General features: G+C 41.9%; 3 protein-coding genes across 6 annotated transcripts; all 3 read left to right on the top strand.

Moving 5' to 3' along the window:
• The first annotated feature begins 620 nt into the window (after nucleotides 1-620).
• On the top strand, nucleotides 621-11,993 carry actr6 (actin related protein 6). 2 transcript variants are annotated; one of them, XM_088298154.1, is made up of 11 exons: nucleotides 621-819; nucleotides 8,368-8,485; nucleotides 8,900-8,968; nucleotides 9,054-9,177; nucleotides 9,251-9,386; nucleotides 10,087-10,143; nucleotides 10,246-10,344; nucleotides 10,410-10,488; nucleotides 10,561-10,732; nucleotides 11,083-11,221; nucleotides 11,640-11,993. In XM_088298154.1, the coding sequence occupies exons 1-11, from the start codon at nucleotides 731-733 to the stop codon at nucleotides 11,767-11,769; spliced, it is 1,212 nt and encodes a 403-aa protein (XP_088154280.1). In that variant the 5' UTR covers nucleotides 621-730; the 3' UTR covers nucleotides 11,770-11,993. The 2 variants fall into 2 exon arrangements, with proteins under 2 accessions (XP_088154280.1, XP_088154281.1); XM_088298155.1 differs by having other exon boundaries at nucleotides 622-819; nucleotides 8,900-8,951.
• A 770-nt stretch (nucleotides 11,994-12,763) lies between these two features.
• On the top strand, nucleotides 12,764-21,335 carry sycp3 (synaptonemal complex protein 3). Its single transcript, XM_088298156.1, has 8 exons — nucleotides 12,764-13,334; nucleotides 13,588-13,666; nucleotides 13,757-13,791; nucleotides 16,665-16,782; nucleotides 16,877-16,976; nucleotides 18,160-18,258; nucleotides 18,913-19,017; nucleotides 21,061-21,335. The coding sequence occupies exons 1-8, from the start codon at nucleotides 13,208-13,210 to the stop codon at nucleotides 21,112-21,114; spliced, it is 717 nt and encodes a 238-aa protein (XP_088154282.1). The 5' UTR covers nucleotides 12,764-13,207; the 3' UTR covers nucleotides 21,115-21,335.
• Nucleotides 21,336-22,107: 772 nt separating this feature from the next.
• Nucleotides 22,108-26,972, top strand: LOC148334510 (uncharacterized). 3 transcript variants are annotated; one of them, XM_088299212.1, is made up of 10 exons: nucleotides 22,108-22,337; nucleotides 22,628-22,750; nucleotides 23,183-23,240; nucleotides 23,355-23,688; nucleotides 25,037-25,125; nucleotides 25,202-25,261; nucleotides 25,747-25,857; nucleotides 25,935-26,047; nucleotides 26,115-26,214; nucleotides 26,600-26,972. In XM_088299212.1, the coding sequence occupies exons 1-10, from the start codon at nucleotides 22,303-22,305 to the stop codon at nucleotides 26,645-26,647; spliced, it is 1,071 nt and encodes a 356-aa protein (XP_088155338.1). In that variant the 5' UTR covers nucleotides 22,108-22,302; the 3' UTR covers nucleotides 26,648-26,972. The 3 variants fall into 3 exon arrangements, with proteins under 3 accessions (XP_088155338.1, XP_088155339.1, XP_088155336.1); XM_088299213.1 differs by having other exon boundaries at nucleotides 22,110-22,337; nucleotides 22,596-22,750; nucleotides 25,034-25,125; XM_088299210.1 differs by having other exon boundaries at nucleotides 22,110-22,337; nucleotides 25,034-25,125.

The raw sequence follows: 26,972 nt of genomic DNA on the forward strand, positions 1-26,972 counted from the left end.
CAATGGTGAGCCGGAGCGGCTGAAACATGCCGCCAATCGCGCGATCGCCTTAAAATAGATTTATTACTCTAAATACGGTCTTTAAAAAAAATAAAGAAAGAAAGAAAGAAAAAAAGCCCACCTCTTCTGGCCTGACAGTGCCCCTCCTCCAGCAGATGCCACTCTTTTTTAATTTTTATTTATTTATTTATTTTTTTTGGCAAAGTACATTGTTAACATGAGAAAGAAACACAAAACAATACAAAAGATAAATAAAATAAATTCATATTAATAACCATAATGAAATAAAATAAATACATAAATGGAAGAAGAAAGAAAGGCTATAACTTGGGGCTTCAACAAGGTTCAATTCCTCTCGTAATCTATATAGTTTCACAGCATTTTTCTTAATCATGTATATCGATTAATGAGTGACTTTTTTAGAAATTCAACTCAATAATGTGATGGCTTTGCGCTCACGGTGTTTATCTTTTCCTTATTTAAATTTATTTATTTACATTTCTTTTAACGTTACAAGCGACGTGCTGAACTTTTGGATTTGTTTCCGTCCGGATGACTTTGTTGAGGCACTTGAATGTGGCGCTTCTGATTGGCTGACTCATCGGTCAATGAGAGTGGAGAACCGCGGAAAAACGGAAGTGGTCGGAACGCGATCGGAGTGGACGTAGGAACGTTTATGCAGCGACGCGCTGATTGAGGAGCAAAGCTGAATTTGGGAAATGACGTTTCAATGCGTTACTTTGGACTTCAAATGGCCACTCTAGTGTTGGACAACGGCGCCTACACTGCAAAAATCGGGTACAGCTCGGAGGATGTCAGGTGAGCTGTTTCAGGTTAGCTTTCGTGAGGGCGTCTCATTAGTCCAGCAATCGTTTTCTTGCTGTTATCAAAAACGCTTTTAAACAGTCGCTTAACGTGCGAATGAATACTTTCTGCTACCTACGCAGCCGCTGTAAGCGTAGTCCTCCATTTCTCACTTGGTTACAGGCTTAGCCTGGGACTGCAATGTGGCGTGTGACGTGTGTTGGTGGCGGGAGAGAGAAATCTTTTTATTTTTTATTTTTTTTTTATTTCTTGAACATTGAAAATTACAAACACTGACAGAGGACAGGCAGGTACTTGGTAACAGCATCCATCCATCCATCCATCCATTATCTATACCGCTTCTCCTCACTAGGGTCGCGGGGGGGGGGGGGGGGGGTGCTGGAGCCTATCCCAGCAATCTGCGGGCAGGAGGCGGGGGACACCCTGAACTGGTTGCCAGCCAATTGCAGGGCACACAGAGACGAACAACCACCCGCGCTCACACTCATACCTAGGGGCAATTTAGAGTGTTCAATCGGCTTACAATGCATGTTTTTGGAACGTGGGAGGAAACCGGAGTACCCGGAGAAAAGCCACGCCGCCACGGGGAGAACAAGCAAACTCCACACAGGATGGCCGGAGCCGGGGTCAAACCCACGCCCGATGCTGTCTCTCGCTGTGAGGCCATCGTGCTAACCATTAGGCCACCGTGCCGCCTGGTAACAGCATGTCAACCAAAATTGACATATGAAACAAAAAGAGAAATGTGTTGATTCAAAAAGGATAGTAATTAATAAACCCGTTTGCTTAGCGATTTGACGCCTCGTCGTCAGTGTCGTATACACCACACTGACTCCAGTCAGTTCGCCCTCGCCACGGCTTGGAGCTGAGAAAACTGACACATGACTGATCGAGGAAGGTAACAACTTCAATGGGATTTTATGGAGTACAGCATTACAAAGATGGAGGCACCTAAAGCTGCCGTGTGTTTGTCACTGAAGTTCTAATTTCTACTCGGCGGTGAGCATTTGCAGTGTTGAACTTTTTGAGGAATTAAAATTTTACAGTCTTAAATTCAATTTCAAGTTTATTGTGATACAGTTAAACAATAAGGATACAATTTTATGTAATTCAATAATTCAGTTTTCAATTCAAATATTCAAGTTATGCAATTCACATTCAAATCCATAATATGCAGATTCGGTTTCCAGTGGCACAAATAGCAGCCCATACGACTCGATTGATGTAAATATACTTTTACCTGAGGCAAATATTACGAAAGTCATTACTCTCAAATGGGTCAATAATGCAGCAATTTCTGGCCAACGCCCTCGTGCCTAGGTCGTGACCTTTCGTGGTGACTCTGACTCTCATTACTTTTTTTCATCCATATTCTACTTGTGGAAGACTGGTACCATTGAAAAGATGGCCGAGCGCAACCAGACGGCATATGACCGTGATGCTCTTAAAATAATTGTAAAAAGCCACGGGACTAAGTTTAGCCAATGAGTTACAAAATGAGTGCAGCAGAGTTTGCAGAGTGATTGATTTTATTGAACATAGAAACATATTACAAGATAAAAACAAAATTGGAAGAAAGAAAAAATCCTCAGTAGAAGTCACAGTTCAACTTGGTTTAGGAAGAAGTACAACATGTATCAAGTCCTCCCCATTTGCATAATTTTGTAGCACTATGTTTTTAAACTTTCTTTTGAACACCGCAAGTGATTGACACCTTCTCAATTCATTATCCTAAATATTCCATAGATTGACACCTTTGACAGAGACACATATTTGCTTTGCATTAGTTCTTATTAGGGTGTCAATCTCTCCATTAAAGACGCTTCGATACGCATCTCGATACATGGAGTGCGATTCAATTCAAGGACGGTTTTAAAGTGGAACGATTCGGTTCGATTCTTTATAATTACGGTTCGATTCGGTTTGAATCTGTGTAGAGACTGCACGATTATTTGATCAATCAACAACCTTCCATTATCAAATGAATTGAGGATCAATCTGATATGATTAATAGCCAAAACGCCTTAAATTAAAATGATCCACATTCTTGGAATTTGCACATTTACTTTTACTTTGGAAAGCGTGATCAAGTACAATTGGCTGTCGACCAGTTCAGAGTGTACCACACACGCCTGGAACCCTTGTGACGATAAGCGATACAAACATTTGTTTTATTTCGTTAATTTTTTTATTTATTTATTTTTTTTATTTATTTATTTTTTTTAGATATTATCGAACTAACTAGTATTTGAATCACAATTCGGACAAGAATGTCCTGTTTCAGAAGAAAAAGATGGAAATTAAAACGTATCTGAACACAATTATCCATTGTTTATTTGCAGCTCTAATTCAGTGACATTACAAATCGATTTTATATTGCACAACTCAGTTATTTATTGAGTGTGATGCAATGTGTTTCTTGTGAAAACTTTAAACACTAACACTTTAAAACATGCAATAACTTGTCAGCACCGTAAATATGAAATTTACTTTTAAAGAATGTAATCACAGATTAGGAAAAAGTATATTTGAATTATTTTGTCACATTTATTAAATGTAACAGGTCTCCAAACCCCAAAATATTCGCAATAATTTTATGCAATTTAACAATAGATCTGTGGCGACTCAGATCAAGGGACAACCAGTTGTTCTTTGACTTCATTCTTAACTTGTTTGAACAACCGTTGCATGCACTAGTTAATGAAATGCTGTCGAGTCGATATGGCATAACGGGGCTCAAATATTTTTATCATGTCCCGAAAGCCGTCATTCTCCACGACAGAGTATCGTTGTAAATCTTTTAAAAATAAATGAAGTTATTGAGGCTGTTATTACCTTTCCTCGAACTGAGTTGTGGGCGAGTTTTGGTCGCAAGAAATCCTGTAGGCTTGCATGTTTTTCTGTACGTTGTATTAGTGTGAGCCGTGCTCGATTGCTCGTCAAATCCCATTCCATGCCTCCTCACCAAATGAGTGCGTAGACGTATACATATACCGTCTTTGCATATGGCGACACTTTTATCCGGGACTCCATTCTTTTTATGAAATCCTAATTCCTTCCATACTTTGGATTTTAAATTTACCGGAGCGTTGTAAATCTCGTCTGAATCAGCTATTACCTCACACATTCCATCGCGAACTTGACGCGCTATCTGCGCTAACATCGACAAGTCTTGCGTGACTTTTAAAGAGGGACATGCAGTCGTCACAAGCTAGTTCATGAATATTCTCATTCATCCAAGTCATGTTTGAATTGTCGTGGCATTTAATCGATTGTCACTGGAACGTTTTGGTTTTATTTTAAGACAGTTTTCTGCATCATTAAACCAAATTATCACATTTTAACCGGGCCATTGGCTGGCTCAAGCTGTTTTTATTCCGGTTTGTTTGTCCGTGCACCGATGCACTCGCATCGTTTACATCAAAACCGAATTTCCGGTCCAAATCGGGTTTTCTTTACACCCCCAGTTCTTATCTTTAATTTTTTAAAGTCACTTGTGCCCCTCAGGTGATAACAACATCATTCATTAATTTTGAAAAGTTTCTGAATACTGTGAGAGTGTTTCATGCTGTATGCTTTGTACGTTATTGCAACAGTTAGAAATTGGACTGAGTCGTAAAATTTAAGAGTGTTTGATTTGATAAATAAAACATTAGTTGGTTCTCGAAAACATGAATTTCTCATATGTATTCCTCTGTTTTGAAGTTTGTAGATAGGCAGTGTATTTGTTTTATATGTATTTCACCATATCTCCACGCAAAAGGTCAGGTATGGGAACAAAAAATGAACAATATAACGTGTTTAATGATTTTTTTTTTTTTGAGGGGGGTGGTACTTGATTTTATACTAGATACCTATATTTGACTTTTCACATTTTCTATTTGTGATTTCCGGGCATAATTTTGAACGCCCAGAAATGTAATTTCATTTACTCTTTCTATTTAAAAAAAAAAAAACGACAATCTTGACCTGGTGTTTAATTTGACTGGTGCCAAAGATTATGAACTTTGTCTTGATCAACTTCAAGGACAATTTATTTTCATCAAGCCACTTTTTTTTTTTTTTTTTTTTTACAAATGTAATTCATTTTCCACAGTAATCGGAAGCTGCTCGAGGTTTTCGCCGGAGCAATATCTTCTGCTAATAGGATTCTTTTTAAGTGCTTTAGAGCAACAGAAGATATCATTAATGTATAATATCAACAATTTGGGACCAAGTACAGACCCTTGGGGAAACCCGTGAGTTATTTTTAGGTTCTATTTTACGTTGTTTAATTGTACCTACTGATTTCCTTTTTATCCATTCATATCCCAAACCTCTAATACCATATTGCTCAAATTTTACCATTAATATAATATGAGATTTGGTGTCAAAAGCTTTTTTGAAGTCAATGAAAATCCTTAGAGTAAATTCTTTTTTTTATATCTATACTAGCAGCAATGTCTCCCACAAATTCCATTTCTGCCACAGCGGTGGATCTTTTTTCTCTCAATCCATATTGATTCTCACTTAAAAGATGATGCTTTTCGATAAAGTTGTCGAGTCTGCTTGAGAAAAGTTTTTCTGGAATTTTTGAAAACTGATATTTGTCTACAGTTTGTGAGTTGATGTCCATCTCCACTTTTATATGTCGGAATAACTTTTGAATTATCGTTGGGAAAAGGTTACAAATGTATGTGAATGGTTGCACTATTTGTTCCATCATTTTTTAAAATTAAAATCATAACAATCATGAGATTTTTACTATATTTAATGTTTCTATATTATTTACAGCTACACGGAACATGGTATGGAAATTATTCTTGACACAATTGTTCAGTTCATCTCGAATTTCTTTTGCTAATTTACTACCAATTAATAAAATAATTATTAAATTCCCGAGTTATTTAATCTGTTATTTCATCCATAATATTTTTATCTAATAAAATATTCAGGATAGTATATTTATTTAGCCTTGTTATTTATTATACAATTTGATATTGTGTGTTACTCCTATTCTGTTCTAATAGTGCGTGGTAATATTCCCGCTTGTTTATCCTTTTAATATTTACATGTTTATTTTTTTACATGTCTTGTACTTTAATTCAGAATCACTAGTTGTTTATTTAAAAAATGTTTATATAGCAAGTTTTTCTTTTTAAATGCCTTTTCCATGCCCGGTGTCATCCATGGTTTATTTGGGCCTTGACTCTTCCTAGAAACACTTCTTAATGGACAATGTTTGTCGTATCGAGAAACTCTAGTTGACAGAAATGATTGAGGATTTGGGTCTTTATGAGCGTAAACCTCAGTCCAATGTTGTTTTCCTAGATCCTTCTTTAAGGCAGTGGTGGCGTGTTAATTTCTTGTTCTTATTTCCATTGTCTGGGTTTGTTCACCTTTTTTATTAATTGCAAAGCCAGGCAAGTGATCGCGAATATCATTGATGGGAAGTCCACTTACTATTTTATGATCAATTTGATTTGTAAATATATGATCTCTTAAAGTGGCTGTATCTATCGTAACTCTGCTAGGTTTCGTAATTACAGGAAAAAGATCATCAATATGCCTTATATTAATAAAGTCGATAGTTTTTTGGTAGCCGTGTGGGTTTAATAAATCAACATTCAAATCCACGCAACCTATTCGTGTCTTTTTGTTACTTGCACGACTGAGCGTGTCTGCTACTTTCTCATTGAAAATGTCAAGAGAGAATCCCGGTGTTCTAGAGATCCAGCTTACAATATCTCAGAGTGCTATCCGCATCGATGGCGACCCCAGCTCCTTTCTTGTTTTCATATTGACATTAAATTGCTCATGGGTGTAGTATTTGCAACCAGATTGTGGTTATTTCGATAATTAATATTGATATGTGTTCCCTTAAGATGCTTTGTTTTCTGCAGAATCCTTCTTTTATCTTTAGATTTTGCAAGTTGAACAACAATTGACCATGGTCTGATCCTTGCAGTTTCTGGTTTGCCTGTGCGATGAGCTCGCTCCACCTCTATTTTTTATTTATTATTTTTTTCTCCTTGTAGCTGTCATTTTTCTTTCAAGATTTTCGAGAAGTACTTTCGCTTCAGGGTCGACCCATGTTTCATCTGGTCCTTCCTCTACCCCGTCCAAAGTCTCATGGTTTCTCTTTGTCTTGCCCTCCACTTAGTCCATTTTATCAGTTAAAACTAGTAAGCCGTCACAAAGCTTATTTGCTCATTTTATTGTTGATTTCTGTTTGCGTAGTTTTAAAATGTTCTGTTTGTTTAGGTGGTATTGTTTCAATGTCATCAACCTCCTTCTGTGTGGATTGTTTACTTCTTGTGAAGTCCTTTGTGATATTATCCAGGCGTGTGTTATTTGAGTCCGTTCTCATTTTGACAAATCCTTTGAAGGATCGCTGTTTTGCGGGCTCGCTGTCGCTGGCTCATCGGCGCGAACACGCAAGCTGGTGGGGAGCCACAAGCTCAGACAAGCTGGCCCTGGATGGCTGGCTTCCGGCTTCGCTGGCGCTTGACGATCAGATGTGTGATGCTCATCTGCAAACTGCAGTTGCAGTGGAAACGGTGGCGCATGCTTTGATTTGGCACTCAAACATGCGTGGAAAAGCAAAAGAATTTTAAGAGTCGAGAATGAGCAAGTACTCCATTCATTGGTCAATTACATCGTAAGTAAGGAGTGAAGTGCACTCGGGCATCTTCTGGAGTTAATAGTGGCGCTTCCCAAAAATGTGTGTGGAGATGGCGCAGTCACATTTGACACGTTGAACTCGGGATTAAAGCGAGGTCACGCGTTTGACGGTGTCAGTGGTGGTGGGAAGCGCTTCCATCGCCACTCTCAATGCTTAATCGAGAAGATTGTGCCTCGTTGAGTGAATGCCAGTAATGGATGCAACACATGTTGAAAAACCGGGACGGACCGATTGTTGGTGAGAGTGGCCCTTTTGATGCATATTGCCATTTTTCTTTCTTTCTTTTATTTTTGCTTTCTTCCCCCTCATCTGACTGCCAATAAGATATCCATTTCAAACTGGATTATCGGCAGCATCGGAGCCAGAATGCTGGGAATTTAACTGACTGCAGCATTTGAAAAACTAAAACTCAAATGTCAATATGAATGTTATTTAATCATCAAAAGTGGTCTGGATCATGGATTGAAGACTGAATCAAAACATTTAAGATTGTTTTTGCATTGCTTTGAATTGGTTGGTCATTTTTGATATTATGTCGACGGTTAAAAAAAAAAAGTGTTATGTTATATGTTATGTTGCACACCTAAAAAGCTGCCGAACAAACATACTTGAATGCATACAAAGCGAGTAAAGTGTTGGCATTTGTACGAGCCAATACTTTCTTTTTGACTGCAAATGTACACCAGTTGTCTGCCTTGTCACTGGCCCAGAAAATATCCCTCCCCCAAAAAAAACAAAACAAAACAACATATCGGTCTGTCTGCGGGGATTGCAGAGTTAGGGAATGCTTTTGCGACTCCCGAGTGACAACAAAAGGATTTTGTGGGTGTGGCCTATGAAAGGAATGCTGACCCGTTTTGTCTGTGTTCCCTGACCAGCGTCATTCCCAACTGCCAGTTTCGCTCCAAGACCTCCCGGATGAAAACCTTCACCGCCAACCAACTGGATGAGATCAAAGACCCCTCTGCACTCTTCTACATCCTGCCCTTCCAGAAGGTCAATGTTCGGGAGATATTCACATTTATTGATTATCTTGGTGCAAATCATTTTTGAAAAGAGTACAATGTCAACCGCATTGTGAATTTTGAGTTTTTTAGTTGTTCACCTTTGACATGTGCAATGTATAGATCTAAATGGATCGATCCACCTTCAATCGAGAAATTGTTTTCAGGTGACTTTGATTTGCTCCTCCATTGAAAACAAACAACAAAATACAACTGGAGATTAGTGATGGACCGATTATAAGTCGGGACAATTATCGGGGCCCGATATTTGGCATTTTGCCGATTACCGACATCAGCCTTTTTTGACTTTCAAGGTGTATGTATATATGTGTGTGTGTGTGTATAAATAATTTTTTATATAGGGTTTTGTTTTGTTCATTTGATGTTTGCCTTCTTCCCTCCCCAGGGTTACCTGGTCAACTGGGATGTCCAGAGAAAAGTTTGGGATCATTTGTTTGGTAAAGAATTGTTCAAGGTGGACAATCTTCCTCGCACTCACACTTATCTTGGTCCCGCACGACTTCTTCCGCGTCTCACATCATGTTGGCCGTTGTCTCCAGGTGGACTTTGCGGACAGCAGCATCGTCATCAGCGAGCCTTACTTCAACTTCACGTCCATCCAGGAGTCCATGAACGAGATCCTGTTCGAGGAGTACCGCTTCCAGTCTGCACTCAGGATCAACGGTGAGTCTGGAACACGGCCGCCGGATGCCAGTTGGATGTTGACCTTGGCGCGTGTGCGCTCTCTGACGCTCAGCGGGTTCTCTGAGCGCTCGCCACTACTTCCGTGCGGAACCTTACGAGCTGTGTTGCCTCCTGGTGGACAGCGGTTTCTCCTTCACACACATCGCGCCCTACTGCCGCGGCAGCAGAATGAAGGATGCCATCCGCAGGTGAGCGCACGCAACCTCTCGGACGTCGACGAAATCGTCTCCATGGGCTTCATCGTGATCAAGCTTGCTCGAACAATTTTTCACGTTCGATTTAAAATCACCTCAGATTAAGGCTGGGCGATTATGGGGGGGGTGGTTGGCGGTAACTGTTGTGAAATGCGCTCTATAAATAAAATCGTATTGTATTAATCATCAGGATTATTTTCTTTTAGATTGAAATTGCAATGAATAAACATGATAGTGAACTGATTTCAATAGTTTGTATTCATTCAACTTCCACAACTCAACTTTACATATAGCAGCGTGAAATAATGATCGATCATGGCGATAAAGACTTGGCGGCAGTATGGGGCATGCATGCTTTATGACACATTTTTGGCAGGTTGGAAAGAATATCTGCCTGCGATTTATTATATCACCCATCTGTACGTGCCAATACAGCGTTTGGCTGTCTTTTGTTTTTTGTAGCTAATTTTGATGAATTTCCCAGCTCTACCGCAGACGCGTCCCGTCCGTTCCACCTTAAAAACATCCCTCCGGATGCGCGTCCTCCTGAAACTCGCGTGTCCACTCAAAAGCTGTTTTTGTCCATTTGACTTGTACACATTTCACGACTTTTTGGCACATTCCGAATTGTTCTAAAGTGACTCGTATCGTTTGTATTGTGATGATGGCGATGATGATGACGTCATCCTTGTAGAGTCAGCGTAGGAGGGAAGCTGCTGACCAATCATCTAAAAGAAATCATCTCCTATCGGTAAGACCGCCTCATCCAGAAGAAGTCGACCGAGAAGCGTCGTCGGCACCCGGGTTTGGGAAGTTGAGCCGTGCGTGCGTGCGTGCGTGCGTGTGTTTGCAGGCAGCTGCACGTCATGGACGAGACCCATGTGATCAACCAGGTGAAGGAGGACGTGTGCTTTGTGTCTCAGGACTTCTACAAGGACATGGCCATCGCACAGTAAGACCTTGACCGAGTTTGAAGCTGAGGAGAATGTCAGACCTGGGGGGGGAATGTGCTTCCAGGCTGAAGGGTCATGACAACACGGTGATGAGGGACTACGTTCTTCCTGATTTCAGCGCCATCAAAAAAGGCTTCTGCAAGGTGAGCGAGCGCTCTTGTCTGGCGTGGCCTCGCTGTCGTTGGCCGTCATCTCTCATTTCCGTTGTCCGCCAGCCGGCCGACCAGGTGGTGCTGAGCGGCAAGTACAAGACGGGCGAGCAGATCCTCAGGCTGGCCAACGAACGCTTCGCCGTTCCCGAGATGCTCTTCCACCCTTCCGACATCGGCATCCAGGAGATGGGTGTTCCCGAGGCCATCGTGGACTCGGTCCAGTCTCTGTCCGAAGGTCTTGCTCAATTTCTGCTTTGTATTCTGACCCTGGGATTGACACTGATGAAGAAAAAGGGATTCTTTGGGAGGCATTTTTACGGAAGTGTCTACGTCCGGATACCAAAACCCCTACGTCGTGATTAGGGAGTAGGAAATGACTCTCAAAGCATTAGAGGTTTTTATGGTATTTTATTTCAGGCCCAGTGTGGATTAGTGGTAGTCAAGAAAGCCGATGAACATATTTGAAGTCGATATGCGTTGTTTCCATGACCAATCGCGTTCCAAACCTAGCGCAAGTGTGCTGGTAGCCTCTTAGCATGTGGCGTGGCTAACGTGCGTTGCATCTGTGCGCGTGTGTATGCGCAGACATGCAGCCTCACATGTACGGCAACATCATCCTGACCGGAGGCAACGTTTTGTTCCCGGGCTTCCGAGAGCGCCTGGAAGCTGAACTTCGCTCTCTGGTTCCTTCTCACATTCCCGTGAAGGTGACACTACCCGACAAGTGAGTCGCACCTCGCCTCCTTTGTACGTTTAAGTTCAGTTCACTTTGTTTTCTTAATTTCTTGTTTTCTCCTTATGGGTATTGAAAAAATAGTAATTCAATTATTTCGACGGAAGCTGTTGCAAGGTAATGCAAAAAAAAAAAAAAAAACTTGCTAGCTGCGACAGCTTGATTGGTATTGGAAGGAATAAAGCAAATCACAGAAGAGAGGAAAATAAGAAAAACATTTCATTTGGATAATGGCCAATTTTGTGATTTTTTTTTTTTTTTTTTCTATGTGAAGGGGGGAAAACATGATTACATTTGGAATTGAGGTTTTTATAAACAGAATTTAAAATGTTATTGCCCAGCCCGAGCGCAAGCTGCATGTCTAAGTGTGTGTCGTGACACGTGTGTGTTATTGTTCTTTTTGTGTCAGTCCCATCACATACGCGTGGGAGGGAGGCAAGCTGCTGGCGAACGATCCAGATTACGAGGAAATGGTGGTCACGCGTGACGACTATGAGGAGAATGGCCATTTTGTTTGCGAAGAAAAGTTTGACATCTGAAGCACCATTTTGTGCTTCCACAACATCACATCACATCAAGTCTAGTCAACTCGTGTTGTTTTGCTACCTTATTGACACTGTGTTGACATGTTTTAAGGGGGTATCTACATGTCAAGGCATCCTTTGAGAAGACATTTCTCCTGATTTATTTATGAATTGGATTTTTTTTTAACCTTAAACCAATTATGCATATTAAAAATTGGTTCAACATTTCCGCAACCTCACTATTGTATGTGTTCAATGAATTGTTGTGTGGTGGTCCTCCATTGTATTATCTTAGTGACACTATAAAAAAAAAAAAGATGCAAACATGAAGTAAATTTTCCAGTGTCGTTTGTACAAATGAAGTTATTTATTTTTAGGAGCTCAGAGCATGTGTCAAGCCAAAATGCCGTGATGCCCAAACAACAAAACACAAAAAAATAATATGAAACCGCTTTCATGCCATCAAATCCGTACATTTCACTAATAATTACCTTTGTCTACCCGTTTGTCCAAGCGGGACATCGCTACAGTTAGATCATTTCCCGCTAATTTATATTACATCATCTGAAACATGCTGCATAAATAGTTTTATTGTATTGTATATAAGCAAAAGCGAGGGTGTGACAAACATTACTTTGTATGCTTCCGTTATTATTGGGTTTTGAAAAGAGAATTTTAAAGAAAATAAATAGAACATTTGACCAACTTCAGTTTTTGTAGGATTTGTGGGTAAACCATTTCAGGTCCAGTTGTAACCAGACAAACATTGGAATAATTTAATTACATCAGCGTGAATAGCATTTGCAGCAATGTTAAATTTGGTAGCCCACCTGACAGCACCGTATTTGGAACCAAATTATAGTTGTGTCCAAAACCACCCATTCAAATTAAACAACTGACCAACCAAAGGAATTCTATGAAAAAGCCAACTGGGTGAAAAAGAAGGATTTAAGTCTGAGTGTAACATAATTTGTTGTTCCAGAAATAACTTCCGTGTCGAAAAATTATGTTCGATTACATAGATTAAAGACCAGGAAGGAGGCATGTGTTTGTGAAAATCGGCACATTTAATAGGGAGGATTGTAATATTATTATTTCAAAATAATGGGAGATTAAGACCTCTAAATTTAATGAAAGTTTTTTTTCTTCCAAAAGCGTCCACTTGTTCGACGTTTCCGGGTGAATCCACAAGAAAAGGCGGCGTTCAAACTTCTTCTGGCGGGAACAGGTTGCTTGGCTTGGCTCGGCTTGGCTCGGCTCGGCTCGGCTCGGCTCGGCTCGTTGTATCTTGCTCTCCAAAATCTCCCCCTTTCGCACCTCCCCATCGCACTTTGAGATTAAGCGACCAAGAAAAAGATCGGGTTCGCAGCTTCACTTCGCTTTTCCCCCTGTGCGCTAAAGTAGTATTAGCCGCCGCTAACGTTAGCCGCCTAGCTGAGCAAACTTTACGAAAATGTCGACCGGGAAACGAATGAAGAAGAAGAAGCTCTCGGAAGAAGCTCTTAGTAAAGTCTTTGACTTTTCTCCAATTGCCAAGAAGAAAGCGCTCCACTGCGGCTCAGATGAGGACATCGGAGATGGTAAATGTATTATTTAGCTTTCGACACTACTCGAGACTGTCGCTGTTCTCCTGGTATCTAATTGTCTTTTAATTGTGCTAATGTATACTACACCATATGGAAAGCGCTCTGTTACAGCTTCAGCTGTTGTGAAATGCGCTGTATAAATAACGTTCTATTGTATTGTAAATGTTCGGTTAGCTTTAGCGCTTTCAAACCAAACAACAATCTTTTTCTTTTCTCTTTTGTTTCTCTTTCCAAATACCATCGGAAGAGAAAACGCAGGTCAAAGCTCCCTTGAGGAAAAGAACTGCCACTGAATTTAAGGATGAAGGCACTGCCGTTGCTGTTGGGTAGGCAGGCATTCAATTTTTAATTAATTTTTAAAAAATTATTATTTTGTCGCTTTGAGCCACTAGCTCATGGAAATTGTTTGGGTGCAGGAGTGAAGTTCACACCATGTTGGAGCGCTTTGAGGGTAAGAACACGCTATCATAAATCACTGCAACATTTTTTTTTCTTAATTTCCTTCCTTCCTTCCATCCATCCATCCATCCATTATCTGTTCCGCTTTTCCTCATGAGGGTCGCGGGCATGCTGGAGCCAATCTTAGGGCTGTAGACCAGGTACACCCTGGACTGCTTGCAAGCCAATCGCAGGGCACACAAAGACGAACAACCATCCTCTTACACGCACACACACACACGTTGAAACAATTTAGAGTGTTCAATCAACCTACCGTGCATGTCTTTGCAATGTGGGAGGAAACACACGCAGGCACGTGGCGAACATGCTAACGCCACACAGGAAGGCCCATGCCGCCGGAATCGATCCCTTGATCACTCCACTGTGAGATCATTGTGCCTCCCCTTCTTGATATCCCATCCATCCATTTTCTGTTCTGCTTCTCCTCACGAGGGTCGTGGGCATGCTGAAGCCTATGCCAGTTGTCTTTGGCTGTAGGCAGGGTACACCCTGGACTGGTTGCCAGCCAATTGCAGGGCACACAAAGATGAACAACCAGAGATGGGCCGGGGGCGCACAGAAGTAAGGCCGGAATTGTGTATTTTAGTCCGGCCCACTTACTCGGCAAATTGGCACACAGCTGTCACTGTCATCGAACCCCGGAAGCGGAGCGCAACCAGCGAGCCTATCGGCAAACTGGAGAGCAGACCAATGGGAGCGCTGCGGGGGCGGGGTGTCATCACACGTCCACGCAGAATGACAGCTGTTAAAGGGATGCTTCATTGACATGAACAGTGGCACTTATATTATTGGTTTGCGTGTAAAAATTACATCAGTGCTAAAATGCCCCCCCTAAAAGACTCCAGTGATTTACGAATTGGAACGTAATATTGAGTGGTGTCTCCGTAGCCCGGAGCTGTCACGTTCCAAAGAATAAAACGACCTTGTCGTTATGGGGGCGGGAGGCGGAACGGGTTCGGTGGCCGAAAATTTTTAGGAATAAGGCCGGAGGGTCGAGGCCGGACCGGTATCTTTGTGGCGGGCGGGGGACGGACGGGCAAAAAAGTGCCCAGCTCTTTGAACAACCATCCACACTCGCAAACACACCGAGGTATAATCTGGAGTGTTCAGTTAACTTAACATGCATATTTTTGGAATGTGGGAGAAAACTGGAGTACCCGGAGGAAATCCACGTCGGCACAGGGAGAACATGCACGCTCCTCACGGAGAGGCCAGAGCCCGGAATGGAAACCACGACCACTCCGCTGTGAGGTCGTCATGCTAACTAGTCGGTCACCGTGCCGCCTTTTCTTTATATATTTCTTGAATTTTGGGATAACAAAAGTGAATACAAAATATGTACAAATAATAATGTTCCAAAGATATCTAAAACAATTTACAACAGCCGCGTAACAATATCTAAATTAAAGTAATATCCTGCGACCGTACCTGCCTGCGTTTGCAATGTTCTCGTGAGGCATTTATTTTGCAAACGTTTGAGACGTGTTGCCTTTCTGTTTTTGGGGCTTTTACTCAGGTTGACTGCCATAGTTCCATTGTAAAAATCCCCCTCCAAGTAATTTCTCCATGGATTGACTTTACAAGCGCCATTCAATACAAAAGGTGACTTTTTGGTCGACTATTACTACTTTTTATTCATTCATTCATTTATTTTTAAACTTTTGCGGGTCTTTCTCAGCACTGGAAGTTTCTCTGTTGGAATAGAATGAAACAAAGAGTCAGTCGAAACAATTCTGCACGGAAGGCATATGAAAACTCAATGGCAGAAATGAGAGCCAGTTCTTTGAGATAAAAAAGAGAAATAAAAAAAAAAGTGACACTTCTATCTCGAGAAGAAAAACATGGAAAACATCACCTTTCTGTATATTTGGAATGGCCTTTGTAGATTGTGGTTTTTATTTGTTGTGGGTTCCTTTTCAACCTCCTCCACAATCAATGGCATAGCCAGAATATATGGAATAGTGATGTTTATTGTGCAAACCTCCCAAAGTGCAACACAGTGAAAATCCCCCAAAAAGTAAAAAAATTACAGCAAAAAGTGAAAAATAGTCATTTGCAAAAAAAAAAAAAATTATATATATATATATTTATATATTTTTATTTATTTTTTTTTTTTTTACAAAAATACTGACTGGGGTTCAACAACAACTACTATGTCTGTCAACTCATTTTCAAAATGCGTGACTGTCTCACTCTCCGGTACTATTTTCACTGCCGCACCTCTCCTTGTCTCTCGCTGCCTTTCACAAGCAACCTGCTGTAAATAAAAAATAAATAAATATATATATATATATATATATGTATATGTATGCGGAAGCTCCCCTCTGTTTGGTCTTCCTCAATGTCGTGTCTGTTGTCTACCACATCTCGTGACTGGTGAGCGTTAAATTGAACGTGCGTGCGTGTGTGTGTGTGTGGGGGTGGGGGGGGCGCTTGCATGCGTCAATGTATGCTTCAAACCGCGGTAAAACTACCAAGTGTGCACCCTCAGTCGCTCTATTTAAACTGTGACTGATGTGTTATTGACATGGTGCCCATTGCGTGTGTGTGTATTAAATGGGGTAGACATGAATGGGTCTTGAGTTTTTTTAATGTTATTTATATTTTTGGATTTTATGCTACAATTGAAGTTTTACATTTCATCTACCATATTTATTATTTTGCACAGCTCTTGTATGATTGTTAATATCCACATACCAACAAAAAACAAGAATATGTACGGACCCTGAACTATGATAACTTTTCTGATGTGAACTGTTTTGAATGTGGACTCTTTTTAGCCTTTATTATCAATGATTATGTTGGATGTGCTTTCATCCTGTGTTATGTTTGTGACTAAAATCATCATTTTGTGTGTGAGTGCAGCTGACATCAACAAGGTGATGCTCACCAAGCGCAAGCGTCTGGAAAGTTTGACCAAGACTTACATGAACGGAGGTCAGCAGAAAATGGAGCAACTGTGGAAGAACTACCACAAGCAGAGGTACAATGATATGCCTGCTTGCGCGTTGATGACGCGCATCATCCAACACGCATCTCGTGCCCTACCTGTGTCTCTCTGTTGTGCTGGTGTGCAGGCAGAAGATGACTCTGGACTGTTCTCAGCAGTTGTCATCAGTTCTGCAGCAGTGGCAGCTGGAGGTTCAGCAAATGGCGGAGCAGGAGGAGAAGCTCAATGTGCACACACACACTCACGCACACGTGTGAAACACAGCTCATTGGACCATTTATACTTTGTTCATTTGAAATAAATAAATATATGTGTGTGTTTGTATATATATATATATGCGTATGTATGTATGTATATATATATATATATATATATATATATATATATATATATATGTGTGTGTGTGTATGTTAGGGGTGTGTATCTCTCTAATGACAATTCAATATGTCTCGAGAGATCAGTGTTTTGCAATAATTTTCTTTTTCACCATGTTTCGCAGTCGTCCACTAAAATACATTTTATTTTTTCAACTACAGGGATGTAAAGACTCATCTAAAATTGTTGTATTGATTCAAACTGCTATTAAGTATGCATCTGTGTTTAGAAAAGAAAAATTAAAAGTATCGATTCGCAACGCCATGTTAACCAGAGCCGCTCTCTCATGTCTCCACTGCAAAAAAAAAAAAAAAGCTGCACTCGCATAATGCTTTAACGCACATGCACATTAGTGGTAATCCGGATCATCTGTGATCTAAAACATGAACATTGTGGGTGAGGAGTTTTGGAATCAGAACTCCAAAAGCCCTTTGTTCTCATTGTACTCAGTGAGTTTGTGGCCGCATCAAATGACTTGATACACTGTACACCGCTCGTAGAAGCACGGCGGCGATAAACGAGCATCCTAAATATGATGCACACTGTGGCTGATGCCCGATTTAATTTCTGACACACATACCGCAATTTGTGTGTGTATATTACATTAATCATACTAATGTAGCAAATCAAAACACTTTGTATTAAGGTTAAATAAGAAAAAAAAAATAAAATCAATTCAAGTGTTTATGTTCATTTTCTTACCCTAAATGTATTCATATGATTTTCGTCCTGTCAACCTTTATAAAATGAATTTGTCTCTAGGTCAAGTGAAGCGAAGGTTATAAGTATTTAGTTTCACAGAATTAGTGCACCTCAGCATAGTTTATAGTTTTTGTTTCCTTTTAAAATACACTAACTTTTCACACATCAATACAAATTGCTATTGTGGATGGCGTGCTCACCGAGACAAGCATGGCAGCAATTAAAAAATAAATATAATGAATCGTATCGATATCGGGGGTGAAAATTGAATCGAATTCGGGCTTGAGTGAATCGTTACATCCCTGGAAAAATATTAATTGTGTGTGCGTGCAGAATCTGATGCGGCAGCAGCAGAAGGTGATCCAGCAGACCAAAGTTCTCCAGAAGCAGAAGGTGGAGACCTTGCAAGAGCTCTTCAAGAACTTTGTCAAGGTCAAAACAAACAACAATCGCTTTTCCTGTTAGAATTTCACCTTAATTTGTAATTTGAAATCTTCGGAAAATTGGACACAACTTTTTTCTTTTTCTTTTTTTTTTTTTAACCCTGAGGCCTTTGTTGGGTTTGACTTCCCTTTCAAATTTTGTGTGCACATTTTGGTATTGTGTAAAAATGCAGTTTAATGACATAAGCTCTTCATGTTAAGATGCACACACAAAAATAGGAGCCAGAAACATGCTTCCTCATGTTTTGTCTTTTCTTCTTCTGTGGACTCAATTGGCAGTTGGCAAATCATCTTAATGCTGCATTCAGCAGCACCAGCTGCACTGCAACCAAGCCAATGTGAATTGATATTGGTCGTATGTTGCGGTGCTGCCATCTGGCGGCGAGGGTCGAAAGCACACCCAAATCTCATGGCAGCGTTTCATAATTGCAGAAAATGCGACCAAAGAATGGGAATATATGCATACGTCCAGCTCATTTAATTCTCAGGCCATTCGACCGCCTCCCCACCCTCGGAAACTTTTATCATTTGAATCAACAGAACTGAAATTGTTCAAAACAAGAAAGTGAGTTGGAATGAAATGGTTCAAGAGAGTCAAACTGTTCTTGTTTTTCTGCTTGTTGGTGGCATTTGGCGTGCACAGAACATGGAGGAGCTGGAGAAGAGCCAAGAGGACATCCTGAATCGGGCACAGCAGGAATTGAGGAAGGAGATGGCCACCATGCAGAAAAAGATCCTCATGGACACCGTGAGTCAATTCGAGTCGAGTTCTCGCGCTTGCGTGAAATTAGGATGTGGCTGAAAAGTACATTGAAATATAACAATTTCATATTGGTGGATATTTATATATATATATATTTTTTTTTTTTGTTTTTCTCTTTTCTCCACTGTCTTGTGAAAAGCACACATCCATTTGTTTTTTTTATGTTAATGGTGTTTCTGTGTTACAGACATCCCATAGACGTGACTTTTTTTTTTTAATGAGGGCAAAATTCCATATGTTTTTCACATAACAGCAATGATATAGACTAGGGCTGGGCGATATGGCTGAAAACTATATTGGTAGAAATGTAGGGCATATCGGTTCATATCGATATACATCGAATTTTTATTATTAAATAATTTTTTTTTTTTTTACGATTGTTGCGGAGAGCTGGGACTGTACGTGATTTTAGGGGGGTTTACGGGAGCGCCTCATCCAAACAGTCGCTTGAATCAGAGAGCGTGACCAGACACAGGGAGAGAGAACAGCGTAGCTTTAATAGCACTCCAATCAATTCAACAGAGCTCAACAACTCACTTTCATTCTGGCGCATACACGACGATGAAAAGTGTAGAAATCGCGCATGCACGGCTAACGGACTCAATACGTCTCTCTTAGGACCGCTTAGCTGTCCAACAATATGCCCGACATGAATTAACGGTAATACAAGGACCCATTAGCTGCCCAAAAACATGCCTGTTGTTAAATATGCAAATTAAACAGCAAACCAATACCTGTGTGAACAGAGCAGTAATGAGGAATTTACAACAACTATTGAAAATAAAACAGGGAGAAGGGCTGAATTCCAATTAGTTTTATTTTAAAATGTACAGCGTACGCCCGCCTCCCTTGCGATGGAGGTCTCGTGTGCTGCTGCTACTGGCTGTTTTGTCCCATGCGTGTCCCCGGGAGGGGATGCTTGTTATCGGCTTAACTATTAAGCAAGCGTTTCCTTTTTTGTTTGTTTGTTTGTTTTGAGTCACGCTAGCTCGGCGGCGTATGCGTAAGCCTCGGGTTGTATTTCCTGAAAGGTCGAATTTGCTCCGTTGTTTTTTTGTTTTGTTTTTTTGGGGGGGGGTCGATCATTTATCGATACCATTTTCTATTGATATCACTCACCCTTCTATCATGATACATATCGATATCAAATTATCCTCACAGCCCAAATACAAATTTAATATTAAGATTAAAGAAGTCAACACAACTATGAAAAGGTCAAATAAACTGATCAATATAAATATTAAATAAACTCATTTTAAAACATAAAATGCTTTGTCGGGCGATATGCATGAAAAATGTTTCACAATTTCGTATCAGTCAATGTTGATAATTATTGATATTGTAGTTTTGTTTTTTATTTGTATTTGACATTGGAATGGAAGGTAATGAGCAATCTCACCTCTGCTATTGCATTAATTTGTATTTGCATTAGACGCTACACCAAAACAATATTGTTAATACTTTACTTAAGCCTTCACTCAATGTTCATACAATGTGTAGTCAACTGATACTTTGTTGCGGTGCATGCATTAGCGTTGACCAAGCACCTCTGGACAACTTTATCTTTAAAGCTGACTCATTATTGCCATAGTCCATTCATATTTTACTGCCTTATTTTGACTTATGAGTGCAATGTCAAGCGTCTGACATGGCTAACACTGGCGCTAGCATGTCAAAGACGGAGAACTCCATAACTTGTACACCACGTCTCCATCCGGAGGTGTTCAATGGCGTGAATGGCCATGTCATTGTATTGTACCGAGTCGACTGGTCATTTCATTGAAACAAGTTACGCCACTCTCTTGTTTCGTGTATGACGCACGCCTATGCCGTTGGTTTAGCTGCTGCTTCTTCGTTGGTCTGTCTTTAACACTCACTCCATGCCGCGGTCGTGGTTTGCGTTCGGATTTTTTTCTATCGAAGGCATTTTCTATTAATATTTTTCAAGTGACTATCACAATGCATCTTGATGTTGAATTATCATCTTAGCCCTACGTGATCATCATCTTGCACTTTGTCCTCTGGCAGCAACAACAGGAAATGGCGTCCGTGCGCAAGTCCTTGCAGAGCATGCTCTTCTAGATTCCTCTCGGCTCATCTTGCTGCTGTTACCGGCGTTGTTTTCTTTTTCCTGCGCATGCGTGTTCATCCTCTGTTCACAGTGATAAAAAGATGAGGTGAAGCACTTTAGGGTGGTTTTCTGTCCACTCCAGCCCCTACTAGTTGGCACTGTTGTGTTGCCGACGTTCGGATAAACTGCAATGTTTCATTGTTTTCGGGAATAAAAACAAATAAAACCTCAACTTCATTTGTTGGCATTTTTACAATAATCCTTCTCTTCACAGATTTTTTTTTTCAGCATTATTACAGTATCCTCAGCCGCAATCAGCATCTGCCTCTTGCCCGCAATCAGCAAAAGCCGCTCGTCGGCAGATGGCCAAAGTACTCACGCTGCGCACAACAATACAATACATCCATCCATTATCTGTACCGCTTCTCCTCACTAGGGGTTGCCGGGTGTCCTGGAGCCGATCCGAGCTGTCTTCGGGCAGTAGGCAGGGGACACCCTAAACGGGTTGGCAGCCAATCGCAGGGCACACAGAGACTAACTATCCGCGCTCACACTCATACCAAGGGAGTGTCCAATCAACCTGCCATGCATGTTTTTGGAATGTGAGAGGAAACCGGAGTACCCGGAGGAATGCCACGCAAGCACGGGGAAAACATGCAAACCACAAAGGAAGGCCGGAGCCGGGATCGAACCTATGACTGCTGCTATGTCTCACTGTGGGGCCATCGTGCGAATCAGTCGTCAGCCTTGCTGCCCCTCGGTTTATTCAGTTGAGGCAAAATAGCAAAATAAACAGCACCAAATGATATATAAATCATATATAAATATATATGTATGTATGTTGTGTGTGTGTATATATGTATATATATATATATATATATATATATATATATATATATATATATATATATATACATATACATATATATATATATATATATATATATACAAGCGTAGTGATCTTTCGAGGAGTGGATGTTTAAGCGCCCACAAACGGAACACTTAATGTGTTATGTGCTCATTGACGAGCACATTTAGCTGTTGCACGCGTGCAGAGTTAGGTGTTGATTTTGGGAGAATCTGGTGTTTTATTTTTAAACGTAAATTATTCGTTTGCGCTTGGTCTATGAAAGGACAATGGACGTGTAACAGGACAACATTTTTAAAACATTTTAAACGTTTTGGTAGTTGGCGGGCGGATGTCGTCGTTCCACTTCCTGCCTGGACCTGTTTGGTAAACTGGATTTATTTTTTTCCCTTTTCACCCTAAACAAACATAAGAGCACAATTCATTTGCTACTTTGATAAACGCGGATAATTATACTCATCACATTTATTCGGATTCGATTGTTGTGGATTTTGACCTTCACTACTTTTGCCTCCTCGCGATGCTAACAATGCTAGTCGTTTTCACTTCCGGGTGTATTAAATGGATGGATCATTTTGTGGCATAACAATATCGTCACAGTGGAAGAAATGTTTTTGTTTCCAGTAACAATGTCACCGAGTGTTGGTGCTTTTTAGTGGATGGGGAAGATTGAGGATGGAGTCTTCCTTCACGGCCGACTGGAGCGGTTCTGACGACGACCAAATGGACAGAGCTTTCGTCGTCGACGAGATGTCGTTCGTCGTCCCAGAGACGCCAAGGTAGGATCCACCGCGAATCACCCGGCACGACCTCAAATGGCCCAACCGAACAGCACATGACGCAAGTCCTCACTTTACGACCAGGGACGGCTCCAGGATTTTTTTCTCTCTCAAGGCTAAAAGGGTGTTTGACTGATACTTTGAGGGGCAGAGAAAATAAATATATTTTATAAGATCAAATAAAATGCTAGAGGGGCTTAACTGGGGCTACACAGATTCCTGGCGGGGCTATATTGCCCACCCGAGCCCCTCACTGTTTACAACAGTGTTCTGTACACAAGGGTGGTACGTGCCCTTGTCTAACACAAGCCAAAATTACACTAAATGTTTGTATGAACATGAAAAGCAAAATACACAAGTGACACTTTTGTGGAAAATGTAGGAGCCTTGCATCAATGGTTGTGTTTGTTCACAAATCTTGTTTCGTATCAGCCCACACCTCACCAAGGTCAGACGGTGGACACGTCTTGCAGAGGACGCATCCAGCCCAGTGAGTGCAAAACTTTTTTTTGGCGCATTCTAATCATTAAGGTGAAATTAATATGAACATGGTGGTCTCAACGGGGTCCCCTCGTTGCCTGATGTCTTCTGTGCTGGTCCACAGATGATGACACGGCATTCAGCGGCTCGAGCAAAACGTTCCCACGCCGCTGCTGCGGTGTCCGGGCCACCTAAACGCAGGAAGCTTGCAACGGCATTGGCGGACGTCTCCACCGCAGGGCTGTTTCCAGACGATGGCTGGCTGGAGGGCGTCTCGTTTTCCTCCTCCTCCTCGTCTTCACCGTCGTCATGCTCGTCGTCTGCCTCATGCTCCCGTGTGACACCAGCCTCGCAGGGGGCGGCGAGGATGGCGGTTGGTACACCGTCTGACTCATTGTCCTTCCTTACGACGGAGGAGAGGAGGTGGCTGAGCGGTGATCCGGATGATGCTTCAACAGGTAAAGGAGTGCTGTCACCATGGCAACCATTCTTTGCTTGATGCGTGTCCATCTGTCCACCTATTTATCTGTATTGTATCTACTGTACGTGAAGAGCGGAAATCTCCCAGGAGTTGATGCCAACTAATTCCGATAATGCCACAAAATGGCGGCAAAATAAAATACAATACATTGCAACTCTCGTTTATATCGAGCTTTTGACAACAGCTGGAGCTGCAACAAAGCACTTTCCATATGGTGTAGTATTGGCAGTAAATTAGAACACAAACATTAAACACATATACAGTAAATACCAGAAAAACTGCAGAACAGCGACAGTCTCATGTTGCGTCAAAAGCCGAAGATTAAAAATGTGTGAGAGAGGGGGCTTGCCTCACATTTAGTGCAAGGTCATTCCAGAGAGAAGGCCCAGCAGTAGAAAAGGTGCGATCCCCTCTGAGGCTCCACTTAGTCCTCGGCACCTCCAATAGCATTTGGTACGCAAACTCTGTCTTTTCGTTGAAGTTCAAGACATTAAGTGACATCCAGGCTTTGATCTCTTTTCAACAGGACAAAAGTGGTCTTAAACAGAGAGTGTCTTTTTTGCTCTGCGGGACATCGCTCTGACTGTCATCCGCATAGCAATGGAACGAAATACAATGTTTTTGTAGAATGGAACCGAGGGGCAAGCAAGTACAACAAAAAGAGCAAGGGCGCCAAAACAGAACATCATATGACAGAAGGGCGGAGCGGGACTCAGCGCAACCTAGGCAGCCAAATAGGATCCAAACCTGTGTAGAGCGCTACCAAAAATGCCCACCTGGTGCTGTAAACGATCCAGTCGAAAACTGTGGCTCCACCATGTCAAACGCTGCGGTTAGATCCGACAAGACACGCATCGTCCCCGATGTCCTTTGCTAGGAAGATATTCATTAAAAATTCGGAGCAGGGCTGCCTTGAAATGTACTTGTCAAAGGAAATATATGTTGCTCAAAATGTGTGTCACTTAAAAGAAAAGAAAATTTAAGTTAAAAATAAAAAGAGAGAGAGAAGTTGCTTCAAGCGGCCGAGGACAAAGTTTGCCAGCTGGCAGAACTTCTCTTGACGCCACAAATATTTGTCACATTGGTGAAATCAAATCCAAAGCTCATTCCTCCTTGACATCACCGTGCCACAAAATGCTCTGAGCACACAAGTGGTGAAGTGTTCAGCGAATAAGAGAGTATAGGTTAAAAAAAAAGTTCATATGTCAGTGTTTGTTTTGCAAGCGAGATAGAGGAGTTCAAAATTGACAGATGATGATGATGACAAAGATGGCTACAGGCGGCGAGTGTGTGTGTGTGTGTGTGTGTGCGCGCGTATGCAGCAGCGGTGGTCATCAGCGACGACGACGACGACGACCTGTGGGTTCGCGCAGCCCAGATGGAGGAAGACGAAGCGTTTGCGCGAAGCCTGCAGGTGGGCGTGGCCTTCTCTCACTGGACCCTTCGATGTCATCACCGGCTCGCTAACCACTTCCTGTTTGCACACACAGGCTCACTTTGACAGAGAGGAGATGGAGCCACATCACAACCAAAACCGTCATCTTCACAGGGTGAGCACTGTCGCGATACTGATATCTGATATCATTGAAATGTATTGCACCTCAAAAGGTATTGCCCGGAACCTTTGAAAGCAAACGATTGTTGCAGATTAGGTGCATTTGAACTCTCCAGGCCACCAGTGTCAATGTTTAACAGAGCCGCGAAAGCGTGCCACCACAGCGCAAGGTTTGTTTGGCAACGCTAGTGAGTCCCAACTTTTACTGAGGCGTGGTATGGACACGTGGAATTGCCAGGGTGGACTCCATATTTTTGGCCGGCAAACTTGTTCAAACATATTTGTAGAGCTGGGCACTTGACCCTTTTTTGCCGGTCAGTCCCCCGCCCTTTGGCCATGTCCTAAGTAACCTTCCGGCCTCGACCCGTCGGCCTTATTCATAAAGATTGGCGGCCTTCATTTACTTAATACTTGTATTAGACAATGAAATGTCAACATCCGGGCTAAACCATCAAATGGACCCTTTCCTCGTCTCCGCAGCACGACACGCTTCACCATGCTCACGCCGGCCGCTCGGCGCCACGAGGGACGGGTCGCCGGCGCAGACGCCGGTGGAGTACCACAGACGACTTCTCAGAGAGCGACTACGAGGTGAGCATGTTGGGCCGACGTTCAAAAGTCCGCTTTTCCCGGCTGCGTTTGTGCTGAAAAGGCGTATCGCTCGGCAGGCGCTCCTGGCGCTGGAGGAGCGGCAAGGCGCCGTGGTGTCGAAAAAAATGACGCGCGCCCACGTCCTGCGCTTCCCCGTCAAGCGCTTCCGGCCGGGCGGCGGCAACACCCGGTGAGTGCTGCAGCATTCGTCTTCATCCGTCCGTCTGCGTCATGCCCATGTGCGCTTCGCCCTCCAGGTGTCAGATCTGCTTCGGTGACTATGACGACGGCGAGCAGCTGAGGATGCTGCCTTGTTTCCACGACTACCACGTGGCTTGCATCGACCGCTGGTTGCAGGTGAGCTTTTTATTTCAAGTATTTAGAGAGGTTACTCCATACTCTTTGTATTTAAGCGCACGTGACAGCGCATTCGTTTATTGCAAATGTTTCTTTCATTTGGGGTACGTTTGCCTTTATTTGTGTAGAAATTAGAAAACTGATTTATTGCCATGATGCTGGAAAAAATAAGTCATTTCAACAGGAGAAAAAAATATCTAAGCCTTTATTTGAAGGCCAGTCATTCAAATGGATAATTATTATTGTTATGATGAGAGGAGGGAATTCTATTCTCGCCGCCGAGACAAGGGAACTTGTGACGGACTGACGATGCCCAACTCTCATGATTATCATCGTTGTTATTGTGATATTGAGTGGTGATGATGTTGCTGCTTGTCGTCGTCAGGACAACACCACCTGCCCCGTCTGCAGAGTCGACCTGGCCGACCTTTGATCTCTGGTATCGAAAATGCACGTGTTGTTCTCGTCGATCTTAATAAAACTCAACTTTTATTCACTTTTAAATTCGAGCCTGCCTCTTTCAAGCAACCAAAGTCCACAAATTGGACATGTGATCGATTTGTTTACTGGTATAAAATCTTTTCAACATTAGTCAAATGCCACATGACTTCTCACCATTTGACTGCGGTCTTTTATTGCATCGTCCATGTAAATGAAAACATATTTTAACATCTTGCCTGCCTGCCAGTGTGAGCACAAATGCCTTCCCAAATTAAAGATGTCTTTCCCCCCCCCCCAATAAAAGAATCTGACTTATA

The sequence above is a fragment of the Idiotropiscis lumnitzeri genome, chromosome 6 (genome assembly GCF_059441095.1).
Source record: "Idiotropiscis lumnitzeri isolate Australia: NSW breed Sydney's pygmy pipehorse chromosome 6, RoL_Ilum_1.0, whole genome shotgun sequence".
In the NCBI taxonomy this organism is placed as follows: domain Eukaryota; kingdom Metazoa; phylum Chordata; class Actinopteri; order Syngnathiformes; family Syngnathidae; genus Idiotropiscis; species Idiotropiscis lumnitzeri.